This window comes from Saccostrea echinata, unplaced genomic scaffold (genome assembly GCF_033153115.1).
Source record: "Saccostrea echinata isolate AGI-Se365-2 ecotype Australia unplaced genomic scaffold, CSIRO_AGI_Sech_v1 ptg000023l, whole genome shotgun sequence".
In the NCBI taxonomy this organism is placed as follows: domain Eukaryota; kingdom Metazoa; phylum Mollusca; class Bivalvia; order Ostreida; family Ostreidae; genus Saccostrea; species Saccostrea echinata.
Genome location: NW_026889772.1, coordinates 10,750,001 through 10,766,001, shown reverse-complemented (window position 1 = coordinate 10,766,001; position 16,001 = coordinate 10,750,001). Strand labels below are relative to the sequence as shown.

At 33.1% G+C, this 16,001-nt stretch overlaps 3 protein-coding genes across 3 annotated transcripts in view; all 3 read left to right on the top strand.

Annotated features, from left to right (window-relative positions):
• The first annotated feature begins 1,481 nt into the window (after positions 1-1,481).
• LOC133191556 (alpha-amylase-like) lies at positions 1,482-7,241 on the top strand. Its single transcript, XM_061327304.1, has 6 exons — positions 1,482-1,536; positions 5,351-5,493; positions 5,759-5,916; positions 6,173-6,691; positions 6,784-6,896; positions 7,105-7,241. The coding sequence occupies exons 1-6, from the start codon at positions 1,482-1,484 to the stop codon at positions 7,239-7,241; spliced, it is 1,125 nt and encodes a 374-aa protein (XP_061183288.1).
• A 179-nt stretch (positions 7,242-7,420) lies between these two features.
• LOC133191458 (alpha-amylase 2-like) lies at positions 7,421-8,859 on the top strand. The gene is made up of 3 exons (XM_061327211.1): positions 7,421-7,475; positions 8,376-8,703; positions 8,793-8,859. Exons 1-3 carry the CDS (start codon positions 7,422-7,424, stop codon positions 8,813-8,815), a joined length of 405 nt encoding a protein of 134 aa, XP_061183195.1. The 5' UTR covers position 7,421; the 3' UTR covers positions 8,816-8,859.
• A 663-nt stretch (positions 8,860-9,522) lies between these two features.
• Positions 9,523-16,001, top strand: part of LOC133191555 (alpha-amylase-like) — a 9,341-nt gene continuing 2,862 nt past the window's right edge. Inside the window, exons 1-7 of the mRNA XM_061327303.1 lie at positions 9,523-9,526; positions 12,341-12,483; positions 13,209-13,366; positions 13,872-14,390; positions 14,725-14,837; positions 14,934-15,042; positions 15,132-15,219. Of these exons, the coding sequence (XP_061183287.1) occupies positions 9,523-9,526; positions 12,341-12,483; positions 13,209-13,366; positions 13,872-14,390; positions 14,725-14,837; positions 14,934-15,042; positions 15,132-15,219 (1,134 nt within the window). The remainder of the gene's footprint in view (positions 9,527-12,340; positions 12,484-13,208; positions 13,367-13,871; positions 14,391-14,724; positions 14,838-14,933; positions 15,043-15,131; positions 15,220-16,001) is intronic.

The following is a 16,001-nucleotide window of genomic DNA, read 5'->3' as shown; positions in this document are numbered from 1 at the left end:
CTGTATCTCCGATACAGTAGGAAACGAGTATTCTAAATGACTTGTGACATGACCTTTCTTATGACCTCGCTAATTTACATGTGTATATGGGTATATATCTCTCAACCAATCAGATGATTTTGCAGAAAGTTGATTTAGTACCCAGTTTTAGCAATCGCAACTGAAATGCCGAGTGAGGTGAACGTGCAGGTATCTATCTATTTAAATAATTATAATTATGAGATGTATTATATAATGTGTTTTCCCAAAATTTAACCTATATTTGATTGCTTAGGTTTTTTCCTTTCTATTTAGCTCTTGCTGAATTTTTTTAAAATCTAAGCTACGAATTTAGTGCAAAACATTTTTATACATAAGAATCCTATATGGGAATGTAATTGAAGCAAAAATGTTTCGGGGAGGTCGTATTTTGAGAGAAATGTCCGACAATGTCATCGACCGGTCGTCATACATGTGTATACAAAATTCTTTGCTCCAATTTGAAATAAACAGATGTAAGAAAGGGGGCATATTACCTTCATGTTTGAAATAAAATGTAGAGGAACCAAAGGCAGGCAGATCCAGCACTCACTCGCGCGCGTCGGTATCCCTCCCTTTTCGATTTTCTTTTCTTTTTTGGCTTTCGTAAATTATGTTTGCTAAACTTGTATATACTTTTAATTTATCAACACGAAACGATAACGCACATATAGTGTCAGGCCTAATTATGACTCTACCCCCACGAAACTCCCGATTTTCCAGTTTGGACATTTTTTTTTTTTCGAAGAAAACCATTTGTATACTGCCCCACTCCCTCCTTTCTAAAATTTTTGAATCCGCCACTGGTAACTTTACGTTGTAAAATTCTATTCTCAATTTATCTCAAATTTTGAATAAATACTAACAGCGCTATATCATGCGACTTGATTGATTCTTATGTCTATATCATTTAAGATACGGATTCAGTTTTCCTTCATCGCTAAGAATAAACCGTACTGTATTGTTGATATTTTTCAGATACAGTACAGTTTCTGCTCATTTGCATACCCACTAAAAGTGTTCTGTATCGCAGTTACTGTACGGCCGGGCCATGTCACAATGTTTAATTGCTGGTTATTCATTTTGTACTTTATACTTTGAATCACGAGAAGACTCAGGTAAGTAGCTATTGTCTGCTGGCCAATCCATTTCTATTTTGAAATAAATATTATGTCAATTTTTTTTTTTTTTTAAATTCAAGTACATGAGTACATACACATGTATACATATTTATTAGACACTGGAATATTTTTTGGTTAATATATAAATAATTTTTCTAAAGTATGATACCATACACACGTGTATCAGTTGGAAATGTTGCCTCTATGTATGTTCATAGCTTTTTCCATCCAAGTTGCTGTTCAACATTTTATGGTTGCACAGGATGTGTACAGGTAAGAAAAAACTTATCTCTGTCAGGTAAGGAAATCCACACACCTTTCTTCCACTTCCTGCTAGAAAAAATGTCCTCTATAAAAAAGTCTGTGTTGGTGTCCGTTATTTTTGCTCTAATTAAAGGTTGGTATGCATGTATTGTAATGCTGGGTATGCATATATACATTGTTGGCTTGCCACTTAGATTTTTTCTTTGGAGAACGTTTTGTGCTCAAGACATTACCATGTTACTATGTTACATTAACTTGCTAATGATATAAATCATTTTATGAGCTCATTGCAGATGAAATCTGTGCTAATACATGTAGAACAAATTTAATGCTGCTTGTATGAAAAATAAAAAGCATTTTGGCCTAATTATGCTCAACAACAAGAAAATAAATTAATGAATTTCAAAATGAATCTTATTGAAATTTGCTAATAAATACGAAACACTCATTTTCAGAAATAACCCCATCTTAGCAAAACAAATAGCTCTCAATATTTTTCGCAATTTTCTGGGAGTTCAAATCAGTGGCCCTTTTCACAAAATATCTTACGATTAAGATAAAAAATTGACAACTCTGTATTTTTTCTGTAATAAATAAATATTTATATTTTCTTGAATATTTTCTATAATGTAATTAAATATAATAGATATATAAGATTTTTTGTGTCCTACAAAAACTTGGATACCTCTTGAGGAATGGGAATATTTTTGTATTAATCGTAAGATTTTTTGTAAAAGGGGGCACAGTCTCATAATTTTTTGAAAAATAAATTTGAAACTTACTGTAAGTTAATTAAAATTTACAATGTATTTCGTATTGATAGTTCCCTGCAAAAGAATCGTGAAAACACTTTCAGAGAATACTCAATCTTAGCAAAAATAAAATCTTGTTTGCAATTTTGTGGAATTTATTGCCTGACGCCACGTGCGTCAGGCAGTATAAGGATTAATATTTCAGGGATCCGAAACTAAGTGATCATTCTTAATGAACTAGATTTTCTGCGAGCTGATTTACATCGGAATTTGTTACCTGCATTAAAACAAATACAGTTTGCAGAAGAAAGAATCATATAACTGATGCAAAATAATGATGTGTTTAATTCCTTCAATTTTTTTGCATGCACATATTTATTCTTTGCGATTCTTTGTACGAACATGTCCGTGTAACATTTTTTCTGCGTTTCTAAACTACTGGATCAGTCCATTTGCCTTCTACGAAAGGGGTGACACAATCATTTCGCGCCAAGTGTCACATGTAAATTATCTTCGCGCCTTTTTCTTGGGTTGTTCTATTGAATGGGTGTGATAACTTCTATGGAAATAAATAAGGTTTATTCCTTTAACATGATTCTTAAGCTCCAGATTTTTATTAACAGTAAATTTTATCTCATTTTTTTAAGAGAACACATTGTATATGGACAGGCAACACTAAAGCAATGGATTTGCTGATAATTCTTACTATTTATTCCATAAGTGGACTAGTCTAATCATAAACAAACTCCCTCCACCCAGTAAATGGGACATCCCTTCTTGATTCTGTTTTCCACCTAGCCTTTCTTTCAACATTACATTTATTAATAATGTACGTTACAAGGTAAGGTTTTTTAAAAAAAATCTTTAAAAGTCAACGAGTAGCATATTATTTCAAGCTTTGTTATGAACAAGGGTTTCCTTTTAATACAGTGACAAGAGTGTAGGTCAGTACCCGTAAAGTAAAGAATCGGCAAAATGAAGAAGACATCATGATCTGTCCTGGTTTTCATTTCATAAAAAAGCAAGTTATTTTAATTATGAGAAAGGTCCTGAAATCGATTGAAAAGAAAAACTTACAATTTCAAAACTGTATATAAAGATGTATAAGCTCATTTATAATACATGTACTTGTATATGGTAAGACCATCATCGCGTGAGTTTTGTCCGGGTGGGGGTGGGGGGGGGGTATTAGTATCTTGTTTTGCGCTAGCTATAAAGTGTACAGGTTATTTACTTTGATTTCTAGAGTAGCATTGAAGCATTTTTGTCTCAAACACTTCAAGACAAGTTTCCCAGTTAAAACTGTTCATAATTTTCTTCGTCGTCGAGAACGACGGAAAACAGACCAGTCTATAAATAGAGGCCGTCTCATCAATCTATCACTGACCATGAAGAAGTGCGCCATCTAGTAAGAGAGTACATGTAATATGAATTTCTTTAAAACCTAACTATTTTCCCAGAATTATCAGTGGCGGATCCAGGAATTTCATAACGGGAGGGCGCAGTAGACGGCAGGGTTTCTGGGGGCTGTATTGAAACCCCAGTGGGTCCAGAGCAAAGCTCTGATGGGGGTTCGGGGGCGAAGCTCCCGGAAGCTGACGAATTCTTACAAATAAGAGGTGTTGTTTCCTTGATTTTAGGATAATGAACATATAAGTTCTACATACAAAAAATTCAAACGGGGGGGGGGGGGGACGCCCGGCGCGCCTGTGATGGATCCGCCTTTGATTATAATCTACGCTAACGCACTTCAGTTTCATCCCAACGTAACTAGTCAGCCCGTGGGCTAACTAATAAATGCCCAAATAGTGGCATGTCTTAGATATTCGTTAATCTGTAGTATTTGGTTATGAAATTTGAGAAAGTCAACTGTACATCTTGTATAATGAAGTATCGCAACTATGTCGCTCCTTGATAACGGAAACGTTTAGCACCTCTCCTGCATATACTTTCCATAGATATTGATTGATTAGTCAGGCAAGCTTTTTGAAAAGCTATTACTTGTTTATTTATTTAAAGTTAATTTGTTTATATTGTTTGCTTTCTTCTTCCATAATATCTATTGGTGAATAATACGTAGAAAAGGATAAGACAGACTACTGATCAAACTTTGTCCAAATCAAAAACACCGTTCAGATAGTCATCATTTGTACACTATCGTAAGAACCTTAGGTGACACCTACACAGTTTGATCAATACCATACTCAAAAGTCACAAAAACGTGAAAATTAGAACTTTTCCCCTACAGAACTTCCTCACTAAACGTGTGGTTGAAGAATTTTCATGAAATTTAAGATACATTTGATTTGAAATACATAGTTTCACTTTGCAAGCTCTCCACAAACGAGCGCTTTATACCACAGGCACTTGTTTCGTATACGGGGCATCCTAGCTGCAATAATGTAGCCCTCTCCAATTTTTTTTTTTTTTTTTTTTTTTTTTTTTTTTTTTTTGGGGAGAGGGCTACAACTCCTTAGGATCTCTGTAATGGTGCAAGTGCGGGAGTGATTCACTACCGCACAGATTTCGGCTCAAATTATCAGTAAGTGGGTATTTTATTAACATATCTTACCTGAACTCGTGTCTGAAAGGATTTATTTGACAAGAAAAAAGTCTCTCGAAGCGAACGATATAATTTTAAAGTAGGTTTATGATTGATATATGAACAAAATACGAGCTTGAAGCGGGGGTGCCTGAAATTGAGTTAGGTACCTTGTGGTAAAAATAAGTAGGGGTGCCCCGTATACGAAACAAATGCCTGTGCTATATACATGTAATGCCAAAATATGCAAATGTGGCAGACAGACTTGCTTGTAAGCAAGATGTGCCTTAAATTTAATGAAAAATAAATAGCATGAAGAAAATTTTATTATCTCAAAATTTTGATGACCAAATCCTATTTGGCCTAACAAAACACCTCTAAGGTTTTAAATTTATCGAAAGAAACTCGTTGAAATGATGGAAATTTCATAGGCAAGCATATACACCATTTCAACTAGTTATCAAGCAAATGATATCGGTGGAGCGAGGAATCTGGGGATAACATTCTTCCAAGTAGCCGGGTATTTCGACGTAAAATCAACTAGTCATTGGATGTATTAATTTATACTTTCTTTCGACATTCCGTTAATTTACTAGCACTTAAAATTCTTCATGTTTTATAATAGCATATGCTACCCTATGCTTTTTTGTCAGTTGCTGAAACAATTACTTATCAGACACAAGTCTGTCTCCGCCCCGGAACTGACGTCATTGTACAACTTTTTGAGTGGAAATGGGACGATATTGCTAAGGAGTGTGAGAATTTCCTTGGTCCGAAACACTTTTGTGCTGTTCAGGTTCGATAACTCTCAACTTTATGATTCGATTCTGGCGAACAAGCCGATGTCTTATCTAAATTAAAATTATACTAGGATAAACCAGTGCATGATAATGGTTTACTAAAATAGTTTTTATTTAAATAGTCGAAATTTGAATCGAGATGTCAAAATTATTACTTTTTACTTATCTGTAGAACTAACTTGGGAACTTTTAAATATGTTGCATGAAACTTTGCATGACCATCAGTGTAGAAAACAACAAATTGTACTTTACTTTTCGAAGGTGTCTCCTCCAAATGAGAACCGAATTATTGTGAACAGTACTCACAATCGTCCGTGGTTAGAAAGATATGAACCTGTTTCTTACAAGATACAAACTAGAAGTGGAAATGAAAGCCAATTTCGTGACATGGTCAGAAGATGTAACAACGTTCAAGTCAGGTAAAACTTGAACAAAGTAAATATTTAGATTCATTAATTTATTTTAAATCGTCATGAAATGCTACAAATTTATTGAAAAGGGGTGAACTAGTAAATGATTGTCGTTATTGCAGATGTTAAAGTAAATTATATTTAAAATTGACCACTCGCCACCCAAATCAAATTAAATGGTCAAAAAGATTCTTTGTGCTTGAAAAAAAGTACAATTACTGCAGCAGATTTTTAAGATGTTTTGACCTCTGATTAAAAATTTCAGTGTATATGCTGACATAGTCATTAATCACATGACTGATGTTAATCACCATGGTTACGGTACCGGAAACTCGGTTTATCACGGAGAACAACGAACGTACCCGACTGTTCCCTATGGCGGATGGGATTTTCACGACTCACTTCATTGCCATACGAAAGATTTAAACATAGAAACCTATTCCAATCCAGAGGAAGTACGGAACTGTCAATTAGAAGGAAAGGCAGACATTAACCACGGGAGACGTTTTGTCCAAGATTCAATTGTCGATTTTCTAAATAAATTGATAGATCTTGGAGTTTCGGGATTTCGAATTAGTAATGCAAAATACATGTGGCCTGAGCAACTCCAGACAATATTTGACAGACTGAAAGATATAAAATCAATAAATGGCGACCTAGTCCGACCTTTCCTGTACCACGAATTTGATGAAAAACCAGGAGACGCTGTACAAATGTCGGAGTATTTCAGTATAGGGAAAGTAGAGTATGAAAACTATGGTGTCGCAATGACAAGTCTGATAAGGTAAATGTACCCCAATGTCCATGATGTGTGATACTTTAAAATATTCTAATTATATTTACTTAGGAATTTTTTTTATCACAAATTTTAAATAGAAATCACAGCTTGAAGACTTTCCATACAAATTGGGGAACATTACATGGAATGCCATCTCCTAGCAACATAGTGACTTTCATTGATGACCAAGTAAAACAGAGAGATATTTTACGTATGAAAATACTTCATTAAAATAAAAGATATTAAATAGCCGTCAATGTATTAACCAATATAATTTTCATTATACTTTCATTAATATTAGTCGAATATGATTGGTCGAAAAGCGTTTGAAAAATATGCGCTTCGGTTGACAATGGTTGAAAATTTTCAATGTTATCCTCAACTACATGCAATCATTTTATAGTTTTGTAATATTACAGAGCCAGTATTTACTCATACCGATCGCAGAATGTACGAGGTTCTTAATGTTCTGATGCTTGCCTATCCTTACGGAATTCCACGCTTGTTTAGTGGATATTCGTTTACTAAGTATGTTTATATATACACAAAAATGTAATAGTTTGAGAGAGAGAGAGAGAGAGATCCAAGGTCTTAAATTGACTACATGTTACAGAACTCACCACATGTAAAGTAACAGATTTGATTGTATTAGATTTACCAAAATAAATTTTACTTAAATATTTCTATGGTAATTATCTTCCGTAGTGTTTGGCAAGGACCTCCTCACAGTGGAGATATGTCAACGGCAAATGTCAATGTGAACGCCAATGGAGATTGCTCGGGAGGATGGGTATGTTTGCGTTTACTTATTTAGTGAAGTATACATACAAACGGTGAAGATATCGAACAGTGATCAATCCCATAAATCCAATACAAAAAAGAATCGTGAACAGGGCAAAAGCTTTTTTGACCCCTGGAAACACCAGAGGTGGGATCAGTTGCCTAGGAGGAGAAAGCATCCCCTGTCGACCGGCCAGGTGAGTCCCATGTATTTATCAGGTAAACGGAGTACTAGTACTCCGAAGTAAAATTTAGCAAAGACCTAACAAATGGTATGAAACATGTCGGACAAAATACGACCAAGCGATGGATTGTATTTACAAACAAGGTCATAATAAAGACCGTAGGTTTTGTGAAAAGATTACTTAATTTCAACAGGGTTATGAAAATCCTTGTAACATCAACTTATTTGTCAGTAACTTACCTCGGTTTAAAAAATGATCGTACTCAGAGCATGCATTTGCGTATCGAATCAGCTGGGAGATATAAAAACCATATGCAGGTGATGTTAGAATATTACTACATAGATAAGGAAAGTAATTGCTAAACAAGTTTGAATAACAAGGCAAATCTGTTAAGAAGTTCACTAAAAAATAAAAATTACAGGAGTTTATACTCTTTTTTTTTACAGGAAACATACTGCATTATTTTCTTTTTTATATAAAACCAGAGTCAAATAAATTATTGTTATTTATATCTCTGCTAAACATGTGTTCAAATATGTTTGGTATAGTCTTTACTTTTAAGTGTAGAGTGAAAATGCTCCAAATGTAACAAAATATGATTTACAAATAATTTAACTCTAAATAAGTGTCAGACTAGAACCTTGAAAGCATTTTCCTCCTAGAGAGACTTCACTGATTGGTTATATTGTACTTCTAGATTGTTGAATTTTCTGACATTATTGCAGACATGTGAACATCGATTGAAAGCATTATATAACATGGTGAAATTCAGAGAAGCTGTAAAAGGTACTACTGTCCATAACTGGTGGACAAACAATGCTAACCAAATTGCCTTTTCTCGTGGATCTAAAGGATTCGTAGCGATAAATGCTGAAACTAGCCATAATCTGGACGCTTATTTACAGACAGGCCTTAGGGGAGGCATGTATTGTGACGTCATATCCGGTAGTCACAACGTTTGTTCAGGAATACGAATAGTGGTACGTTCGGATGGAGTGGCTCGAATTACAATTCCTCAGAATGCTCACTCTGCTGTGATAGTTATTCACGTCGGTAAGATTAAATTTATTCCTTTTTTAATTTCTAAAAACATTTATTTTTGGTCATTTATTGATCTTGTCCCTCTGTTTTTATGATTGTAGATACAATGTATACTGGGAAATAACAAAAAAAAGGAATTGCAGGGGTTGCAGGTATTAACTGTTGGCCACACAACGTCTCCATATTGTACAAATTGCTTTCTGAACTGTTAAGTAGTATTTTTTATCAAATAAAAACTTTATTAAAAAAATCTTTGTGTTTGATGATGTCACTTTATAGATCTATATTTTGATTGCAGGGGAATAAAATCTTATACTTGGCAAACTTCAATCTTAGCCAGATCTATAGATAAAGGATCTAGGGACAGTCATATCGTGTTTTGGTCGTAGAATCGTGGACTCATAACTTGATAATAATCTGAATATTTGCTGAAATATGTACTTTAAAAGAAAACCTATGCTACATTCATTTTAATGCACTTTAGTAGCAAATTTTCTCCAAAATATTTTTTAAAAGTTAATAGCGATTCTCTGTAACCACTTAAACTTCTTTGCCACGCATGGTCACCGATTTTGATGAAACTTTGCGCATTATTACAACTTAACACCAGAAACATATATCAAATAAAATTTTGTTGCTATGTGTCTTGGTTGCCATGGTAACAGCCAGAAAAGTTGAAAAAATTGAGATTTTCAGCTACTTTGAATCTTCATTAAGCCTTAATAAAGACTAAGAAAAACAAACAAACCATTCTCACAAAAACATGACACCTTGTTGCCACTAATGCTATAAAGAAACTATTTAGAATTTATCACTAAGTAAAAGGTAACCATGGGTACATTTGGAATACATTTTAGATGCTGAAAAATGCTGAAAAACGCTCAGTATTCACTAATGATAGATGTTACACGATCAAACGCAATCAACAACCTAAGAAAAACAATAAAAATATTTGACTTTAAGTAATTAGGTATTGGCAATATTATTCTAAAAATAACTTTCATGGTTGCCATGGTAACACAGTGAAACCATGCAAAATCTTTTGCTAAAATCGGGTTAATGCTACTATCTTGAGGATAAACAATAAAATTCAAGACTCGCACATATACATCCTCAGTACTTTGCAACACCGACAACATAAGAAAAATTGGGATTAATTGTTATTTTGCAGTGTAACCATGGAAACTACGTATTAATTGTTTAAAGTGGTATTTTTTATTGCTTTAGAAATTTACTTACCTTTTAATCAAGAAACGTATTATTTGACTCACCTTGATTAGTACTTATCTGGTAGAACTAAGGTTGAATATCATACATTGATAAAGTTTCTTGAAAAATACAACACTGTTGCTATGGTAAGCAAGAAGGGAAAATGTTCGATTTTGTTAACTTTATATCAATATTAAACCCTATGTTCCAGCTTTTTTGCATCCAGTTAGAGATTGGGTGGTAGTCAAAATTGAAAGTCAGGTTAGTTATTCATATATATCAACCATAAAAGTTTTGGGAATTTACATACAAGGGTACGTATCCAAGGAAACAGAATATTTTTCAGATTTTTATGCATATTTTTTCGGCTAATTTCCATAGCAACGCTCTATCTGAAGAATTGAATTTGAATTTTTTGAAATGTGAAAATTAGGGTGACACCAACGCCTTTAAAAATTGATGACCAGTTATATAGAAATATGCTTTTTAAAAAGATAGGATAAGATTAAAACACTAAGGGAGTAAGTTTAAAATCCCTTCGTGGTATTAAAAACCAAGGCAACCATTGCCAACCTATAAGAAATATCATATTTCGTCCTTGGTATGTGTTACAAGGATCTCTTGTCTATTATTTGCTTGCATTTCAACCTATAATTGTTTTTATTCTTAAGTGTATGACTTTATAAAATTAAATGAACAAAATTATTACTTTTGAATACTTTGTTTCCATAGTAACGTATGTAATAATTGATTTACCAAACATATTTATCATGCATTAAAGACATCAGGCCTTCAATTTTCAGAAACAGTCATTGCCACTTGTTTGCTTTGCTGCAAACGTTAACTGTGGGACTCTGAACATGTTGAAAAATGCCATTTTTCAAACTTTAGAACATGTTGCTATGGTAACCATGACACGTAGCAATCAAGTTTTGCCTGATTTGAGTTTACGGTATCAAAGACTTTTGTCATAGAGAGTTTGGAGAAATTCTGAGACTATGTGTGCCACAGCTCCTATATAAAGTCCAAGTCATTACAGAGAATGTCTCTTAATTTCTTTGAAGATGTCTATAATTTTATATTTTATTAAGAAAAAAAACTATTTTTATGTTCACTTCAATACACACGGATCAGAAAATAACTTTCTTTTTAAAAAATAATTATCAACTGTTTCAAATATGTATTCTGAGTACTTTTTGGGACACACTTTGCAATTATTGAAGTTAGATTTAATGCCTAAGCTACACTATTTACACCCACAGTGACACCCACCCACACAGATATATATATATATATATATTATATATATATATATATATATATATATATATATATATATATATATATATATATATATATATATATATATATATATATATATATATATATATATATATATGATGTCATTTACAGACTGGGAAAATGTTGAATTAGAAACAAGAAATAACATTTTAATTTTTTTTTTCAATAACTAGCTATTTGTTACTTCTCTGTGTTAATTAGAATTAAGTTTGAAAAATTTTCAATTTATATTCTATTGAAATAGTGATATTCTAAAATTTTGAAAATTTAAAATGATGCCTTTTAATGTTCCGTTCAAACGGAGGCAAAAATCGGTCATCAAAATCGTCGTTACGTCCAAATATTAAGTAATGGAACATTCCTTTGAAATTTTGAAGAACGTCGTGAAGATTTTGCGGAAATATTTTTTTCAGAATTTAAAAAAAAAACTGTTAAAACTGCGTCTTCATTAGAAAGGGAAAAGGCAGGAAAAAAGATTTTTTAAAATAATAATTATAGCCTTTAAATGTTTTGAATACCTTGTAAAACATATTTATGTATTTATCTCTGTTTAAAAGTTATACATTAGAAAAAAGAATCCTTTATTGTATATATTTTATATGCTTATCAGAACTGTTGAAATTCTTGCTGAGAAAGGTTCATGGTGTCGCATCTGATGCATTCGTGTCTGTTAACAATTTTTGTAACCCAGAGCAGTCTTCATACCAGTGGTGGTTGCTACATTAACTATTTACTGTTGTCGAGTTTTTCTACGGATATATTTTTACACCTGATTCCTCGCCTGTTATCTCCACTGCAGGTGTCAAATCTTTCTCGTTTATTTTTTCCCACCTAAAAAATGATGCGATCAAAAACACCCCTGTTAACACTTATTATTTTTCTTTCATCAAAAGGTAAGAGTATTTTTTATTCATTGTTACAAATTTATGAAAATGTTGTGTTTTTGTAACATGTAATTATGGCGTGACAATAAGAATATTAAATTGTTATCAAACATAATATTTTTATTTGTATATCAAAGCTTCAGATTTTCCTTTGTTTTATCAATTTTAAATTTCCAACAGATATTTTTCCCTTCCAAATCAAATAATAATCGAAGGCATTTTCGCAATCTATAATTTTTTTCCCCATTTAACAGTTGTTACATCGTTTGACTACCAAAAACAATCATGTGAACGTCAGGGAACTGACGTCATTGTCCAATTATTTGAATGGAAATGGAGTGATATCGCCGGAGAATGTGAAAGTTTTCTTGGTCCCAATAACTTCTGTGCTGTACAGGTAAGTCAGAGATGTTTCACATCAAAAAGGCATCTGCTAATGAACCAGACGTCCCTCTGATTCCCTGCTAGTCTCTATTGTACTAATTCCTACGTGTTTAAATTTTGTGATATAATGTAATTTATTTTATTGAAGTAAGACTGGGTTTTTCTTCTTTTTCAACAAGAAGTCGAACAATTGTAAATCTGCCTCTTAAACGACTTTGAAATAAAATTAGTAGATTTAGGAACATTTATGGATGGAATTGTCTGCTGATGTTTTGGGGCTTAGTGTTTTGTCATAAATGTTAAACACATAAATTTAAACACCTAAAATGATTTTAATAATTGTATGCAATAAGGGTTTTATTGGCATGACCTGTTTGTTTGTTTGTTTATTTATTCCTTATGCCATATGCCTTATCAGATTACATACTCATAATTACAAAATACAAAATGCAAAATATAAAATGTACATACATGAAATATTTACATACACTTGTTTTAACATAATATTAATTGTGTACAATATTTCCAACCAACTACTAAAGAAAAAAAACCTTAGTTTACAGATGTGAATCTCCAAGTGTTTCTGTTTTCTGTAGGAATTTCCCTATATTACTTAGTTCACTCACATTTTCAGTTGATAATAATTGTAAAAGTTTATACATACTAGGTCTATACCAATAATACTTTTTAATATACAATTGGCAAAAGTGTTTATTTCTCATCAACCTTCTTCATTAGGTGTCGCCTCCAAATGAGAACCGAATTATATCAAACATTACACATATTAGACCGTGGATTGAACGATATGAACCAGTCTCTTACAAGATACAGACTAGAAGTGGCAATCGGAGCGAATTCCAAAACATGATCAAAAAATGTCATGACGCCAATATTCAGTACGTTTTTCATTTGTGTAAATTTTTCGATCTACAGTTTGCAGTTGCTTTCAATGACATTCAATTTGCAACTTTCAGAATGCCTTATGTCGCAAGTCTCTGGCAACCTTTATATTCGCTTTAATCGAATTGCAGTTTGCAATTCGCTTTAAGTGAGCTTCATTCTGGAATTCTCTTTCAGGGATCAATAGCTTGCAACTCTATTTCAGTATTTCGGGTTCAATCTGCTTTCAGTGCTCTTCTGTTTGTAATTTACTCTCAGAAATCTTCGATGCGCTTTCATTTTTTAAAATCAATTATTTTATAATTTTTTTGAGAGGGAATAAAACCAGAGACGATTTATCGTAGTTTTTAAAAATTAATTTCTAAAAGAAAATAATGAAATTCAAATTGCGTTTCTATCTTGAAATTAATAAGGATATGACGCCCGGAAATCGATCTTAATGAAATATTGCTACATTATATCAACCATAGAGATAGAAAGTATTGTATTTGACTATTTCAGCGTGTATGCAGACATAGTCATTAATCACATGACTGACGTGAATCACCATGGATACGGTACTGGAGGTTCCGTGTATCACGGAGAACAACGAACTTACCCGAGTGTTCCATTTAGCGGATGGGATTTTCATGACAAAGTTGACTGTCATACAAAAGATCTAAGCATACAAAATTATTCAATTGCTGAGGAAGTAAGAAATTGTCAACTGCAAGGCAAAGCCGACATAAATCATAAAAAGGGTTATGTTCAAGATTATATTGTAGATTACTTGAATACATTGTTAGATCTAGGAGTATCTGGATTTCGAATTGCTGACGCCAAGTATATGTGGCCATTGGAGCTTAAGTCAATTTTTTTGAGACTGAAAAATGTAACTTCGTTTACGGGTGGTCATCACCGTCCATTCATCTATCACGAATTTAACGAAATAACAGGGGAATCTATAGATATGTCAGAATATTTCTCTCTTGGAAGAGTGGAGTATGGAAAGTATGGAAAGGATTTAACATCTGTAATAAGGTACTGGTGGTCATCACTGTCTACGTTTTACTAGTAACTATTTCTGAAATAAATATCACAGCGGAATTTGATGATTAAAAAAATTCAAAGATTTTTTCCCTACTTTACGTTATTTGATCTGAATTATGAAGTTTAAATCATTTTCAGAGCCTTAATTTTTGCTCTTTTGTTTTGTTTTGTTTTATTTTATTTTATTTATTTAATTATTTGTTGTTGCTGTTGTTTTTGATTTTGGACCAACTCCTAACTGCTACTAATAATAGTGATAGGTTAACTGTTCATTATGTTTGACTTTCTTCAACCAAACAATATTCGTTATCAATCTTTTTTCCAGGAATCGGGAGTTGAAATCTACTTACACAGACTGGGGGACTACGCGTGGCATGCCCTCCCCCAGCAATTTAGTGACGTTTATTGATGACCAGACTATACAAAGGGATATTTCAAGCAAGTTTAATTCAAAAATTAAAAAGATTTTTTTGGGGGGGGGAGGGATGGAAGACAATGTGCCTTCTGTCAAGACATGTTATTTTAACGTTTTAGACCCTGTATATACACACAGAGATCGGAGAATGTATGAAGCTGTTAATGCCTTTATGCTAGCTTTTCCGTATGGCATTCCAAGAGTTTTCAGTGGATATTCTTATTCAGGGTACGTTTGAATTAAATAAGTTTACAAATTGCAAAGATGTTATTTACAAATAATTTTGTTCTTGCATTCGTAGTATTTGGTTATTGTAGTGTAATGGACGGTCCTCCTCACCATGGGGATATGTCAACTATCGATGTCAAGATAGACTCCAATGGAAATTGTATACTAGGTGGATGGGTAAGGTTTTTTTCTCAAATGTTGCTATGTTTTAGCTCACCCAAGACAAGTGAGCACTTGAGCTTCTTTAATCAAAAAAGACTCTTTCTCACGAAAAAAATACGAAAAATAGTCTGAATTTTTTTTCTCAAGGACCCGATGGTCAGAAAAGATAAAAACTTTCTTATAAATGAAATATGGAGATAACGAAAAGTATTCAAGCACAAAGTCCATTAAAACAATTCTAATCGGGAGCAGAGCAAACACGGACCTCCAAAAACATAAAAGGTGGTATCAGGTGCCATGGAGGAGTGAGCATCCCCTGCCGACCGGTCACACCCGCCGTGTGCTCCTTGTCATAATCAGAGAAAACGGAAAAATCCGTAGACAATTAAGTGTGTTAATAATGGTCTAACAATTCGAATGAAAAACGTCAGTCAGCATTTGAATTAATGATAGGTTGTATTTACTGAAAAGGTCATTGTATCGACCATAAAACTTGCGAAATGATGACTTCAAACGAGACTGTTGATATTTTTGTTTCATCAACTTGTTTGTCAATAGCTTGCCTCGTTTTAGAAATTGTTCATACGCAGAGCATGCTCTTGCGGATCGAATCAACTGGGAGACAAATACCACATATGCAGGTGATTAAGGTATATTGCTACATATGTAAGGGAAGTGACGTTTGAAAAATTGAAGTCATTACGTTTATCATAAAGCTTTGTTGTTAGGTTACCATTAATGCCTTTTTCTAGTAAAATATCCAAATATGAAACAGATGTCTCAGACTCTGTGGTATC